General features: G+C 38.2%; 2 protein-coding genes across 4 annotated transcripts in view; both read left to right on the top strand.

Moving 5' to 3' along the window:
• Positions 1 to 9044, top strand: part of Atr (ATR serine/threonine kinase) — a 93623-nt gene extending 84579 nt beyond the window's left edge. Inside the window, exons 43-47 of the mRNA NM_001292057.1 lie at positions 1571 to 1727; positions 1846 to 1999; positions 3155 to 3306; positions 7195 to 7300; positions 8871 to 9044. Coding sequence (NP_001278986.1) covers positions 1571 to 1727; positions 1846 to 1999; positions 3155 to 3306; positions 7195 to 7300; positions 8871 to 9044 — 743 coding nt within the window. The remainder of the gene's footprint in view (positions 1 to 1570; positions 1728 to 1845; positions 2000 to 3154; positions 3307 to 7194; positions 7301 to 8870) is intronic.
• A 3033-nt stretch (positions 9045 to 12077) lies between these two features.
• Xrn1 (5'-3' exoribonuclease 1) overlaps positions 12078 to 15906 on the top strand; it is a 110703-nt gene continuing 106874 nt past the window's right edge. For 2 of the 3 annotated variants that reach the window (XM_027410923.2, XM_027410924.2), the window contains exon 1: positions 12079 to 12262. In XM_027410923.2, coding sequence (XP_027266724.1) covers positions 12188 to 12262 — 75 coding nt within the window. In that variant the 5' untranslated portion in view covers positions 12079 to 12187. Of the gene's footprint in view, positions 12263 to 15906 lie in introns of all 3 variants that reach the window. The other variant, XM_027410925.2, reaches the window with a different exon arrangement.

The following is a 15906-nucleotide window of genomic DNA, read 5'->3' on the forward strand; positions in this document are numbered from 1 at the left end:
ACACAATTTAGTCCATAACAATAAGTAGTACTGATAAATTACTGTAGTATGGGTGTTATAATAAGCATGTTCTATAGATCATTTCATTGTTATTAATAAGTCCAACTATCTAAATAACTAGTTAACTTTACATGATGAATGAAAACCTAAAACTGAAAAAAAAATCAATCAGATGTTAAGGATCCATCTCATGAAAATAGAAGTATGCAACAAATGAGGCAAAAAAAGAGAGACTCAAATCATAAGCTTGTCCATAAGACTTTTGTATCCAGATGTTTTTCAGCCTAAGGTTTATCTTATGAATTATTAATACCAAGTGTATTGGCATATGCTTTTATTCCCAGTACGAGGTAGGCTATCTTGTGAATTCAAGGCCATCCTGATGTACGTAGTGAGTTCTAGGACAGCCAGGGCTACATAGTGAGGCCCTGTCTCAAAAAAACAAACAAATAAACAAGATTAGTAACATGCCAGGCATGGTTAGACTCTTTTAATCCTGGCACTCAGGAGGTAGAGGCAGGCAGGTCTCTGAGTTTAAGGTCAGCCTGGTCTACATAGTGAGTTCCAGGCTATCCAGAGCAACATAGTGAGACACTATCTCAAAAAAGACAAGAATATATTGGGTATAGTGGCACAAACCTGTAATATCAGCATCAGGATGTAGAAGGAAGATATCCAAAAGTTCAAGGACTGCCTGGTTTACAAAATAAATTCCTAAGTTCCAGGCTAGCTCTAGCTACAGTGTGAGACCTGGATTTATATAACATCAGTAATGGTAGCTGTTAGGGTTTCTATTGCTGTGAAGAGACCCCTTGGCCACAGCAACACTTATAAATGAAAACATTAAACTGGCATGGATTGCTTACAGTTTCAGAGGTTCAATCCATTATCATCATGGCAGGGAGCATGGCAGTGTGCAGGCAGGCAGACATGGTGCTGGCTACATCTTGATCAGAAGGCAACAGTAAGTGGACTGAGACTTACACTGCATGAAACTTGAGCAAAAGAGACCTCAAAGCCCTCTCACACAGTGAACACACATTCTCCAACAAGGTCATACCTATCCAACAGATCCATACCTTCTAATAGAGCCCCTCCGTTTGGGGGCCATTTTCTTTCCAGCTACCATGGTAACCCATGAATTTCATAGACTAGCCTTAAATTATTCAGAATACCAGTCTTTCCTTTAAACTTGTGGATCAGTATAGCATCCTAATCAAAAGAGGTTACTATAATTTTAGTAAGGGTGGCAGCATTTTCACAATTCAGAGTGATTGCTGAATTTTTCTGAATCTTATATTCTGAAGTTATTTGATCATAAATTGTTCTTGTTTGTTTACATTAATTTTCATCAATAAGAGGCTATACTTTTGGTAAGTATTAAGGAAAAACAGAATTTAGTATTATGGTATGCTATCAAGTTATAACCATTTAGTTGCATAACTGGTATTTTTCCATTCTTTTCAGTTGGAGCAAAACTTGACACTTCCTATCATATTTTAACAAAAATTATTTTTGCTTCTTTTCTCATTTGACTGTATGAGTAATTAAAAATCATTCTGCTTTGTAGGAGTGTATATGACAGGAAAGGAACTTCGCCAGTGTATGCTACCAAAGTCAGCAGCTTTATCTGAAAAACTCAAAGTATTCCAAGAGCTACTCCTGCCCAGGCACCCCCCTGTTTTTCATGAGTGGTTTCTGAGAACATTCCCTGATCCTACATCATGGCAAGTTACCAAAAATATGATAAATTATTGTAGTTGAATGTTTATTTTAAAACTTTTATCTTTTTTTTTTTTAACTAAACCTGGCACAAAGTATTTGACAGACATTGTGTTTCTTTAGGTATAGTAGTAGATCTGCATACTGTCGTTCTACTGCAGTCATGTCAATGGTTGGCTATATCCTAGGGCTTGGAGATCGGCATGGTGAAAACATTCTTTTTGATTCTTTCACCGGTGAATGTGTACATGTAGACTTCAACTGTCTTTTTAATAAGGTATGATGTGACTTCAGTTAATTGAATATATTCCCTTGAATTTTCTCTCCCCAACTACTACTCTCCCTAGCTATACCTATTATTAGTTACACCTGTATAACCTTGGCATCCCTTGACTGGGTTTCATTAGTGGATCCCTTAGGAAAGCTATTTAGGAGACAGAGAACTTGGAAGAAAGATGTATGAAAGTTAGCAAGAACTTGTTCTGATTCAGTTACTAGTTATATAAACATGGGCAGATCAGTTCATTTTACAGACAGTTCCATAAAGTCAGAGTTGCTTAATATTTCCAAATCTGACAACATATGAGAATGATCCTGGTTAAAGAAAAGTGTCAGGCTGGGATAGTAAAGTGGAGAACTTAACTAGTATGTGCTAGATCCTGAATTCAAACCCTAGCAACTAAATAATAACAGCTACAACAACTAGTATTAGGTTGGGTCCTTGAGAGTAAACTAAGCTATTGGATACATCTCTAAGAACTTCTGTAATTTTTCTACAATTACAATTCCGGAGAATGATTAGAAGATCATCTCAGTTTCTTTGGGTTGCCATTAGCTATTACAGAAAGATGAAAAAGTTCATAGATTCAACTAAAAAGAAATCAAAGATAATAAGTGGTATAGATCAAACCAAACAAAATGACAATTTAGGAGAACTATTTAGGGGAATAAAAGAATTATGGTAGAGAGATGATCAATAATGTCAGAAAATGAACAGCTGGACTAAATTGTTTCTTTCCATGTCTGAGGGAAAAATTCTGTAGCTATTTTCTATTTTAAAGTGATAGTTGTAAAAAGAAAATAAAAAAGAGGAGGAAAGAAAGACAGACATGAGAATAATTATGTTATTATTGAAACTAAATATTGAATGTATAAATATTCTTTATACAATATTCAGTATACTAAATTGAAGAAAGGAATCCATTCATCTTCTTGATTTTATCTAAGATCAAGCCATGGTTTGAAATTGCCCAAAAACAAAGGCAGAGTTATATGGCTCTTTTCAAGAGATGCCTCTAATGTAATTACATAAGTATTTGGAGGATATTTTTTTTCTCTTTCCTAAGGGAGTCTAGACATGAAGTTCCAAAGTCTTTGAACAAGTGTTTCATGAGTTTATTATTGCAATATAATAGAATTATTTGTTTTTAAGGGAGAAACTTTTGAAGTTCCAGAAATTGTACCATTTCGCCTGACTCATAATATGGTTAATGGAATGGGTCCTATGGGAACAGAGGGTCTGTTTCGAAGAGCATGTGAAGTTACACTGAGGCTGATGAGGGATCAGAGAGAACCTTTAATGAGGTAATCATCTGTGCTTTGTAAATAATCTACTAGTGACCTTGAATGTAAATATTGGTCCCTTATAGAAACCACATTGTGTTAGCTAAAGTATATTTTTAAAAATAATAACTTCAGTCTTGGCATGACGGTCCACATTTGTCATCCCACTCAAAGAGACAGAGGAAGGAGAATCGTTCAAGTTCTAAGCCTTCCTGGTGGTCTACATACTGAATTCCAGGCCAGGCAGTGCTACACAGCAAGGTCTGCCCCTGCCAAAAAAAAAATCCTGATTTTCAATGGGTTTTGGTATACTCTATAATTATTAATTCATTAGCATTCTCTAATTTTAAGGTATTTTCAACACTTGACACAAATATATATATATATATATATATATATATATATATATATATATTTTTTTTTTTTTTTTTTTTTGGTTGTGACCCTAGCCTTTAACAGCTAAGCCATCTCTCCTGCCCCACAAGACACTTCGGGGGTATTAACAATCATTCTCAACTTTTTCCTTCCTGCTTCCACTAATCCACTCCTATCTTTGGATTTCCTATTGTTGACATTAATGTCAGTTTGATCATATAATTTGTGTCTTTTTGTGTCTGTAGTGGTTTTAAGGTTCATCCCTTGTAAGTACTTCATTCTTTTTAATTACCAAGTAGTATTTTATTATATGAATGATACGGTGTTTTATTTATTCAACCATCAGCTAATAGAAAGTTTTGTATTGGTCCCATGTTTTGGCTATTATGGATAGCATAGCTGTGAATTTTGTGCTAAAGCTCTATGTGGATGAGTATTACCAGTTCTTTTGTGTATGTCTGGGAGTGGAACTGTTGAATCATGGTACTTTGAATAACCATCACACTGTTTTCCAAAGTGGCTATAAAAACTATAATTCCATTAGTAATGTGTATGGGAGTCCATTTCTCCACATCTTTACCAATACTGAAGATGTCATTATTATTTTAATCATCATATTTGGGGTGAAATAGTATTCTGTTGTAGTTTTAATTTGCATTTTCCAAATGAACATGAATGTTCAGCATTGGTTTTTTATTCCCTTATTATCATTTGTATGTCTTCTTTTTATAAATATATATTCAAATCATTAGTATATTTTCATTGTGTCTTGTTGTGTTAGCCTAATCTGTCCTTGAACTCCTGAACTCAATCTCTCCTGCTTCAGCATCTCCAGTAGCTAGAACTATAGATGCATACCACTTCGAATGTCTCCTTTGCCTGTTTTTTAACTGGGTTGTCTTTTATCCTAGAGTTATAAGAATTCTTTACTTACTCTGGATACAAGAACCTTGTGACATATATAGGATCAACAAATATTTTCTCTCACTTTTAAATTTTATGTGTAGTGGTGTTTGACTGAATGTATGTCTGTACACCACATGTGTGCGTGGTGCCTGTGAAGGTCAGAAAAGGGTGTTTGATCCCTTTCAACTGGAGTCATAAGTAGTTACCAGCGCCATGATGGTTCAGGGAATTGTCCACTGGAAGAGCAGCCCGTGCTCTTAACCACTTTTAAAAATTGCTTTCCAAGCCGGGCGTTGGTGGTGCATACCTTTAATCCCAGCACTCGGGAGGCAGAGGCAGGCGGATCTCTGTGAGTTCGAGACCAGCCTGGTCTATAAGATTGAGTTCCAGGGCAGCTCCAAAGCCACAGAGAAACCCTGTCTCAAAAAAACAAAGAAAATGCTTTCCTGAGGGTAAAGCAGTGGCTCAGTGGTTAAGAAACATGCTTTTCTTGTCTGTAGAGAACCTAAATTGAATTCTTATCACCCCTGTCAGGCAGCTGACCACTGCCTGTAACTCTAGCTCCACGGAAACAGGGGGATCCCATGTCTCTGGCCTCCCTAGACATCTGTACTCAGTGTGTGCACATATATTTTTTCAAAAGTTTCATTTCTTAGTTGGGAGCAGTTCAATCCATAAAGCACTTGCCTCACAAATGTGAGGATCTGAGTTCAGATCTCCAGAATCCATGTAAAAAGCTGGGTGTTGGGGCAAGCACCTGTAATCCCATCAATGGTTAGATGGGAAGTGGAGACAGGTGGATGACTGGAGCTTGCTAGGTAACTAGTCTGGCCTACATGGCAAAGTCTGCCAATGAGAGACCCCTTGGTCTCAGACAAAAGATAGAAGGCATCTTTGGGCCAACCCCTGAGGTTGTGCTCTGCCCTCCACACAGGTGTCATGCACAATTTTTCTGTCAGCTTTATTTCTGGTGTTGATTGCTAGTTTTCGGAAGAACAGCTGCTCTTGTCCTGAAGCCTACTGTATTTGCTCTAAGTAGTTACTCCATGGATAACTAAAGGTTTTCCCTCTACAACAGCAACTCAGCTACAGATAATGCTTTTTCTTTCTTTGTATTGTTTAATTGCCAGGTTTAATCAACATGGAGCAAAGGGAATTTTGCTGACCTTAGAGATAAGGCAGTCAGTCTTTCACTTTTAATTTCAACATCGGCTGTCTTCATTAATTGCTTTGCACTTATTTTTTGAGATAGGGCCTGTCACTGAACATAGAGTTCACTTGTTTGGCTAGACTGGCTGGCCACTGAGCTCTAGTCACCAACATCTCCACCTCCTCATTGGCTAAATTATAGACAAGTACTGCTGCTCCGAACCTTTTACATGGGTGCTAGAGATCTGAATTCAGGTCTTGAGACTTGTACAGCAAGCATCTTATGGATTGAGTTCTCCCCCCAACTCCCACCACAGAAAAGCATAATTTTAAAGAACTTAAACATTATGGGAGAATACTATTAAACATGGGCAAAGGAATATTTTGCTCAGAGGAAATCATAGTAGAGTCATTAAGAGAGCCTACACACAGCACACTTTTTTCTAGTAAAGTCAAGAAATACCTTTTTTTAAAAAAGATTTTATTTATTTATTATGTATACATCATTCTACTTCCATGTATATCTGCACACCAGAAGAGGGCACCAGATCTCATAACGGATGGTTGTGAGCCACTATGTGGTTGCTGGGAATTCAACTCGGGACCCTTGGAAGAGCAGTTAGTGTTCTTAACCTCTGAGCCATCTCTCCAGCCCCCAAGAAATACCTTTTGAAGTTGCTGAAATCTTAGTTAACCAAGCACAGGAGAAAAGTGTTCTGAGAAGTAAAAGGTTAGTGAATTTTAAGAAAAAAATTCTTTTAAAGAAGTAGAGGAAGAGGAAATGAAAGCATCCATTCTGCATTGTAGAAAAATCAGAGTTCCAGACTCTAACTGAATGATGTAGCAGTAGTAGAGATGGAGTAAGTAGGGAGATTCCGTACTGGTTTAGGATGTAAACTGCATGACAGATGAACAAGAGGTAAGGATGATAGCTTATTTTTCATTCAGGAAAAGACTGCAAATGATGTTTGTTACTGCTGTAGGAATACAGAAAGAATTAGGAAAAGACAATGACTTTTGTTTTTAAGATAGTTTAAGATATCTGTAATACATCTAAACAGGTTTCCTACAGGTAGTTGGAGTTGATGTCTAGAGCTCAAAAGAAAGGTGTGGCTTCATCTGTATGGTAACTGAAGGTATTGTATATTCCTTGAACATGGTAGAATATGAGTTTAAATAAACACCCATTTATCAAGTAACAGTATAGATCTTGAGATGTCACACAGAATTCGTCATACTCCCCCCAAAACACCTGACTCTCCCTTACCCTACCTCTTTATTTTCCCCTTACCCCTGCTCCCTCAACACCCCCAAAATAATTTCACATAAACTATCTTAAAATGTACTATAGTCCTAGAACTTGTGATATTACTTTATCTTTCTAATCCTCCTTTATTCTACTTTTAAATATTGATTTTAGTAAGATTTCTTTTTGCAAAGGTAAAGAATTTATCATTATTATATCTGTTTCAATTTTAGTGTCTTAAAGACTTTTCTGCATGATCCTCTTGTGGAATGGAGTAAACCAGTGAAAGGACATTCCAAAGCACCACTGAATGAAACTGGGGAAGTTGTCAATGAAAAGGTTAGTAAAAGCTACAGTTTGGCATAAGCTAAAATTTCTTTCTCTTTAAATGAGATCTGATTCCAAATATTACTGTTGGCAAGTTAAATATTTATTGTAAATGGGCATTTCCTGTCCTGACTGCCTGGTCCCAAATAACCAACTCAGAGGCTGAATATGAATTATAAATGCTCAGACAATAGCTTAGGCTTGTTACTAGCTACCTCTTACATTTAAATTAACCCGTATTCCTTATTTACACTCTGCCACGTGGTGGTTTCTTTATTAGCATGGCACGTTCATCTCCTGCTCCTTCTGATCTTCCTGGCAACTCCTCTGACTCTGCCCTTCTTTATTCCATCATTCTTAGTTTGGCTTTCCTGCCTAACTTTATCCTGTTAGCTAGTAGCTAATCAGCTTGTTTACTAAACCAATTACAGTGACAAATCTTTACAGTGTACAAAAGGATTTTTCACAATTGATGACTCTGAAATCTAAAATTAGTTATAACCTCAGAGTTGACAAAAATACATTGAGGAATCCTTTTCTCCTCCACCCCCACTTTGATGCTGGGTTCAACCCAAGGCCTTGTGTATGCTAAGTTCATGCACTAATTATTTCAACACCACCAGGCTTCATTCTCATTCTGAAAATTATTTTTCTAATAATATCATTCTCAATTTTGCTTCAGGTGTGCTTTTTCTTAAGAAGCTGTAAAGAATTCTAAATAGTTTAATAAATTTACATTAGTGCATGCAAATGGAATTTTAAGTAAATTTATCAGCCATTAAAACATTGCCACCATTGTAAGGATAACTCCTACAGCTGCCTGGGTTCTGCCGCCGCCTTAGGGCCCCCAAATAACACACAAGAGTCTTATATTAGTTACAGTGTTGCTGTCCAATGACTAGGATCTCTTATTTGCTAGCTCAGTCTTAATTATCATCCATAAATACTAATCTGTATTTTTTTATAAGGACTTACCTTACCGAGGACACTGGCCTTATGCGTCCTCTCTTCCTGGGATCACATGGTGACTCTCTCCCTTTCCCATTTCCCAGAATCCTCCTCTCATAGTCCCACCTAACTTGCTTACCTATTGGCCAACAGTGCTTTATTTATCAACCAATAAGACAAACATATACACAGAAGGACCTCTCCCATGACACCATCTTTAGAATCTTCTTAAGAACTAACATTTGATTTTTGTTTGCTTTATTTTGTTTCTGATAATGGAAAGGAATAGAACTCCTGGTCTCTTGTCTACTAAACAAACACACATTCCACCACTGAGCTACCCACTAGCCCTCAAAACATATATTTTAAATTATTACCTTTCTGGAATTGGGATGTACAAAGTTACCTGGTGATTTTTATTGTAGAGAAACATGTCCCATTAGTAGATGCTAGCCATTGTAAACATCAAAATCAGCATCTCAAGTTAACTGGATTTGTTTTATTGCCACAAATGGGATATTGTTTAGTAAAACAGCACTAACATTAATAAGTAGTGAGAAAAGTAGACACTCCAAATTACCAACATTACCTGTTATTGGGTCTGTAGCCTTAACAATTTTCTATATCTTTTTAGGCCAAGACCCATGTTCTTGACATTGAACAACGACTGCAAGGTGTAATCAAGACCCGAAATAGAGTAACAGGATTGCCATTATCTATTGAAGGACATGTGCATTACCTCATACAAGAAGCTACTGATGAAAACTTACTATGTCAGATGTACCTTGGTTGGACCCCATATATGTAAAATAAAATTATTTCAAAGACTATATTAATAATCTAAAATTCATGTGTTAATCAGTGGTATGTCTTTAAATCTAAAGTGCAACATACGTTTACTTATGTTCTCAGAGAAACTAGTATTTGATTGCATTTAAAATAATGAATTCAATTTTTTTTTATTTTGGCTTTTTTTTTTTTTCAAGCCAGGGTTTCTTTGTGTAGCCCTGGTTGTCCTGGAACTTGATTTGTAGACCAGGCTGGGCTTGCACTCACAGAGAAATGCATTTGATTTTTAAACACGGCTTTCTTAGTGCATACTTGCATATTACAAATTGAGAAATAGAATATTGTATTCTAATGATCAAAAAACAAGGAACCAGCCAACCTAATTTCATTTTATAGTTTCTATCAATTTTCTTTGCAAAGTGTTAGCATAAAGTTTCATTTGAACAACAACAAAGTTATATTGATTTTGCGTTGTGGGCAAGAACTAGACTAGACCTGTACACAGAGCTACCGCTTCTGCCCTTGGGGAATGATAGACCATCATTAAATTCACTTCATAAAGCTCTGTAATATAATGAAAAGGTGATCATGGGACAGAAACTCAAGAAACATGAATGTCAATTATGTAGTTATTCATTCATGTATTTTGGTGATACAGAAGAGTATGCTAGGTATATGTTCTACCATTGAGCCACCCCAACTTTCTGTAATTTTAAAGACACTACCATTCTGTTAGTGTGTTAGTGTGACACAATACATAGAACAATGGTCATGGAAAACACAACACTTAAAATTCTGTAAGATTTTAAAATCTAAACTTTTTAATGTATTTGGGTTTCTTTCTGTACATTTTCTTATAGATTAAAATGAAAAGAACCGCAAACTAATACAGATAAATGGAAAACTGCTAAGTAGAACTCTTTTTTCCCCTATGATGTAAAACATTATAAGCCAGAAGTTATGAATGTGAAAACTGAACATAGTTTACTACCCAGAACTTGATACTAACAGTTAAGAACAGGGTAATTAGGCAATCTTGTTTTCAATACTCTGGTTTGGGGGGAGGCATGTATGTACTTTTTAGCCATTTTAATTTGATTTTGGTGGTTTGTTCACATAGTTATGTTTAATTAGGTAATTTGCACTGATTGGTATATTTGTTAAAAATAGTACTGGATTACATAAGAATCATTTTATACAAATATATAACATACAAGGAAAACTTCCATTTTTCCGGCTGTTCCCTGCCTCGATGCATTTTATTTCTCTCAACAGTGTTATTTCTGCTTTCATGTCACATACATGCATGATTTAAGTAGCTATATAAAATCTAGGAATCACAAATGAAAGAAAATGTTACCTTTCTGACACTGACTTAATTCACATAATTATCTCCACTTCATCTATTTTCTTACAAATGATATATAACTTCATTCTTTTTTAAGAATCATTTTCTAAATACAATGCCAATCTAATCTCTTAGAAGGTCAAAGTCAGGAATTAGTGCTTTAAATCTAAATAATTCAAACTGATTTTCATTTCCCCAAACAAAACCTTTTTTTTTTTTTTTTTTTTTTTTACAAATCTAACCTGATAAAAACCAAGAGATTTGGTTTAAACATTTTAAAACAAACTGGATGTAATGGTGCATGCCTTTGATCTCAGTACTTGGGTGTTAGAGGCAGGTGGATCTCTGTGAGTTTGAACTAATCTGGTCTACACAGTGAGGACTGCCAGGACTACATAGGCTCAACAAAAGAATAAAACAGTTTTGTTGTGGTAGTTTGTAGACATAAAGAAGAGAAAGTGCCTGAGAATGAATCTATTCTATACAGTCCTTGCATGGAGACCGAAGTCACATAAATGGAAAGTTCTTGACTAAAGATGGATACTGTCCAAATCCTAATCATGGAAGATAGGTAGTACCAAAGGAAAGAATCAGTAACTTCACAAGTACTTGCTGTAATGAAAGTCACATAATGATAGAGACCTGTACAGAGATGTTCATGGTGGCTTTTGTCCTGTTTGGTTGATTCAAATTCTCATGTAGTACAGACTAGTCTGGAACTTGTCATGTAGATGAAGATGACCTTGAACTCCTGAGCCTCCTGCCTGCACCCTTCAAGTGCTGAGATTAAGACTTGCATACCACACTAGGCTTTTTGAGTTTTTGGTTTGAGAAAGGCTTTCATATTGCCCAGGATCTCCCTGAACTTGCTATTTGCCTGAGAATGGCCTTAACTGATCCTCCTATGCCTCCTAAATTTATAGGTGTGCAAGGCCACGCCAGGTTTTTGGGGTTTTATTGGTTTTTTGGTTTTGAAACAGGGCAGCAAAAATTGGAAGGGAGGGGAGTAACCCCCAATCTTGAAACGTACATTACTCAGAAAATAACTCCCCTCACAAACGAACCAGATCTCTTCCAGTCCGTGTTGAAAAATAGTTTAGCGATCCCAGGAGGAGATGCCGGCAGTACAAAATCCACTGTCCAATACCATCTCTTACTTAGGGCTTCTATTGCTGTGATAAACATCATGGCCAAAAGCAACTTGGGAAGGAAAGGGTTTATGTGGCTTACACTTCCGCATCACATCATCACAGTAACTTGTGGCAGGAATCAAGCCACGAAGGAACGCTGCTTTCTGACTTGTTCGCTCAGTCGGCTTTCTCATACACCCCAGGACCACCTGCCCAGGGTGGCACCAGCCCACAGTGACCTGGGCCCTCCACATCGATCATTAATCAAAATATTCCCAAAGGCCAATCTGGAGGCAGCATTTCTCTCAGAGGTTCCTCTTCCCAATGACTCCACCATGTGTCAAGTTGCCATAAAACTAACCAATCCATTCTCCCTACTGCCCTTTAACTTTTTTCATACCGTCTGCAAGTCCACACCTCTACTAATTGGCACTTTCAAAACTGAGCTTCCCACAACAATCACGCCTCTTGCGCCTCCCACCAACGAGTACGGAAAAGCAGCGAGGTAGACAGGACGCCCCGCCCACTGGCACCGTCCTGCCCCTCTAGGCCCGCAGCTTGCTCTATGGTCTGGCGGACCTTGTGTTGTCATCCTCCGAGCGACGGCCGGAGGTGGTGGCGTAGGCCCGGGCGGGGCGTTTGGTTTCGTTTCTGCACCGACTGGAATTAGTGTCGACGGTCAAAATGGGAGTCCCCAAGTTTTACCGATGGATCTCGGAGCGGTATCCCTGCCTCAGCGAAGTGGTGAAGGAGCATCAGGTGGGTGAGCACAGGCCGCGGCCCGCTCGGCGCTGTGGGACCAGGGCCTGCCTTACAGCTGCCAGCGGTGCTGTAAGCAGCCGGACAGGAGAAGGATGGGGAGGACAGAGGCTTGGCGGCCTCCCGGTGAGCACACCGGGTAGAGGCAGGCAAGATCAGTGCGGCCGCGCCAGGTGCTTGCGGCAGGTCTGAGCTCCCCCTGGGAGAGCTTTCCGCGACTTCCAAAGGAGCCCTTAGTGAGGAGGCTTTTAGTGAGCCCTGTGCCCTCCTGGGAGCTGCCCTGGCTTCGCCTTTGGCTGCAAGGCTGAGAGGGATGCCTTCCCGGGTGTCTCGTCCCACGCAAAGCAATAGACCTGTGTACAAGCACTAGCAAACGTTCCTGCGGTGGAATCGCCTAGTATTCCAGCTGTAAAGAGCTGCATCTAACCCCGACCCCTGAACCCATTGATGTAGCCAGTGATTCGTATTTGTGATACCTTTTGATACTCTTTTTAGCTCCCAAACAGTACCCATCCCCCCATTGTCTAAACGAACAAAACGTTTAGATTGGTCGCAGGGATGGGGAGGGGGGTTGATGGTGCTTAGTGCCTTTGATATGGAGAAAAAGCTCGAAACATTATCACTAATAGTTGTTGTATAATGACCCCACAGCAGCGATGATGTGAGTTCTAAAAGTGTGTATTTGTATATCTATGTATTGTAATATATTTGCATGTTTAAATAGCAGAAAGAGAGAAACCAAATGTTCTGATAGGTAAGCTAGGCTTAGAATGATAATTTAGTATGTCACATTGAATGACTTAGATAACGACTTTGGTTTACAGAAAAAAAAGAACTCGTTTTTGAAACTTGTATAGTTAATTGAATTATTTGTGATACGTAGCACTGTGTTAATAATGGGAGCTGTCAATTGTGTGGGGTTTTGTTTTGTTTGTTAAGGTACTTGGAAGTATAATTATGAAGTCTAGTCTCTGGAAAGGATTTTCTTGATATTAAGTTCTAATGAAACAGCATATATAGTGTTATATATATTATGATTTCTATTAAAGCTTGATTGAGGATTCAGAAAAGCAAAGTCAGCCTCAAGCTATAGAGATTAGCCAGAAGCTAGGAGGTGGTGGTACATACCTTTAATTCTAGGACCCAGGATTAAGAGGTAGACAGATCTCTGTGAGTCCAAAGCAACCCAGATCTACACAAGATTCACTCTACTCAAGATACACAATCTTGTGTATAGTTCTCTTTTAGCCTGCTAAAAGAGAATTATAACTCACACCTTTAATTCCAACACTAGAGGGGTATAAAAGACAGGATCAAGGATTCAATGTGAGTCTTAGTGAGAACTCATGGAGACAGGATCATCGCATTCAGTCTGAGGTAGAATTAAGAAGCTAGTGGCTTGCTGCTTTGGTTTTTTTTTTTGTTTTGTTTTGATATTCAACTTGAAGGTTGAACCCTAATACCAGTCTCTGGGTCATTTATTTTTCATGTTGCAGGCATATGAAAAAAAAAAAAAGCTCATAAAAAGTTCCAAAGTGCTAAATTGTCATTCATTTATTTTAAATATAGGTTGAGTTAGATTTAGAGGGCATTTATATCCAGGGACAAGAGTGAAAATGGAGACAATTAAGTTGTATTTCTATTGCTGGACCTTTGATCAATAAATATTTGATAGCATCTAATGTGTTCAGTAACATTTATATTCTGTGCTCTTCAGCCACAATAGTTTATTTGGTTAAAATATCTTGGATTCTCTATCCTGAGGAATTTTGTTGCAAAAACAAAACTGTCATTAAAAGGAACATTATGACATGGACAGCAAGATAGATTTTGTGAAAGTTTCTTAGTAGATTGAAATTGAAAGTAAGGACTGCTTTAATTTTACACTGTAAGTGAACTGTAAGACCTGGTGCATCAGCACAGCACGGCATGGTGTCCTACTTCTTTAATCCTAGCACTCTGGAGGCAGGAGCTTGCAGATCTCTGAGTTTGAGGCCAGCCAGAGTTACATAGTGAGACCCTAACTCAAAATAAATAAATAGGGGACTGAGAGGTGGTGTGGTAATTAAGAGCTTTGATTACGAGGACCTCAGTTTGATTCTGGCACCCACAACTGTTTGTAACTCCAGTTGCAGAGCATGATACACACACATATATGCAGGCAAAACACACACACATGAATAAATAAATGCTTGGTGTATCAAGGTAATGCCTTCCACAAATATTTTATTAAAAAGAGATCAAAAAAGGGTGACTAAGAAAGAAGGATCGAAGTTGGGATTCCCAACATCCACTAAAAGCTGGGGGGGGGCATGGGCATTGCCCAATTAGATAGCAGTCTTTAACCTGTAACACTAGCACCGGAGAACAGGGACAGGTGGATACTGAGGGCTCGTTGGCCAGCCAATCCAACTGAATTAGTGAGCTTCAGGTTCACTGAGAGATCCTGTCTCAAAAAATAAAGAAGCGATTAAGGAAAACCCCAGAGTTGACCTCTGGCCTGCTGTGTGGGTGGCAAGGTGAGCAGGAGAGTACATGGAGGGGCGGGATGGAGAGGAATAGGTTTGGGGACCAGAGAGAGGCTTAGTATCAGCACAGTCTTTGAATCCTCACATGAAAATAAAAAGGGAAACTAGATAGCAAAGTTTAAAGTCCATAAAACAATTATAACAAGCCATGTGATACAGTATCCCCATGTTACTTGTTCAAAATACTACTAGATGGTGTCAAACAACCAATAGACTCTAGACAGGGTTAGAAGAGGAAAGAGGAAGAAATAGCTGATGAACTTTCAGTTCAGAACTCCAGAAACTTACACTGTTAGTTTCAGAAAAGACTATTGATACCCAATTAGATAGCAGTCTTTAAAAATGGGGGTGGGTGGGGGGTGTATTTTTTTTAAGACTGAGTGAAGGGTCATCAGAAGAACAAGCAGTACATCTGTACACTCAAAGCTGACCTACCAAGTGACCATCATGGGGCACTAAGGAGAAACAGCTAAGAGTAAAGTGAGTATTGTCACAGAATAAAGTAAATGTTGAAGAGACATTGGAAATAGAAGATGGTCAGATGAAAGTTAAGAAGAATTAGAGTTAAGGAATCTTTCAGAACAAGCTACCATGTTTTAAAACTTATTAAAAACTGCAAAAGAAAACTAAATTAAAGCTTATCTGAACCCCTACTCATTCTACAGCTCAAGAAAATTCAGTTCATATGAAAAATAAACAACAGAAAAGGATTGAGGCCAAATGGCCTACATTTTATTTATTTAGTTTTTTGAGGCAGGATGTCTCTGTATAGCTTTGGAGCCTGTCCTGGAACTTAAGGTGTAGGCCAGACTGGACTGGAACTCACAGAGATCTGCCTGTCTGTGCTTCCCAAGTGCTGGGATTAAACGCATGCATCACCACCATCCAGCCACATTTTATTTATTTAGTTAGTTTTCTTTCTTTTTTGTGTATGAGTGTGTTGCCTACATGTGTGTCTATGTACCATATGCATGTTTGGTGCCCTTAGAAATCAGAAAAGGGCTGTGGATCCTTGGAACTGGAGGTACAGATGGTTGTGAACCACCTTGTAGCTTCTGGGTACCGAAGGTAGGTACTCTGTAACAAATGCTCTTAACTGTTGAGCCATCTCTCCAG

Source organism: Cricetulus griseus, chromosome 4 (assembly GCF_003668045.3).
Source record: "Cricetulus griseus strain 17A/GY chromosome 4, alternate assembly CriGri-PICRH-1.0, whole genome shotgun sequence".
NCBI classification, from domain to species: domain Eukaryota; kingdom Metazoa; phylum Chordata; class Mammalia; order Rodentia; family Cricetidae; genus Cricetulus; species Cricetulus griseus.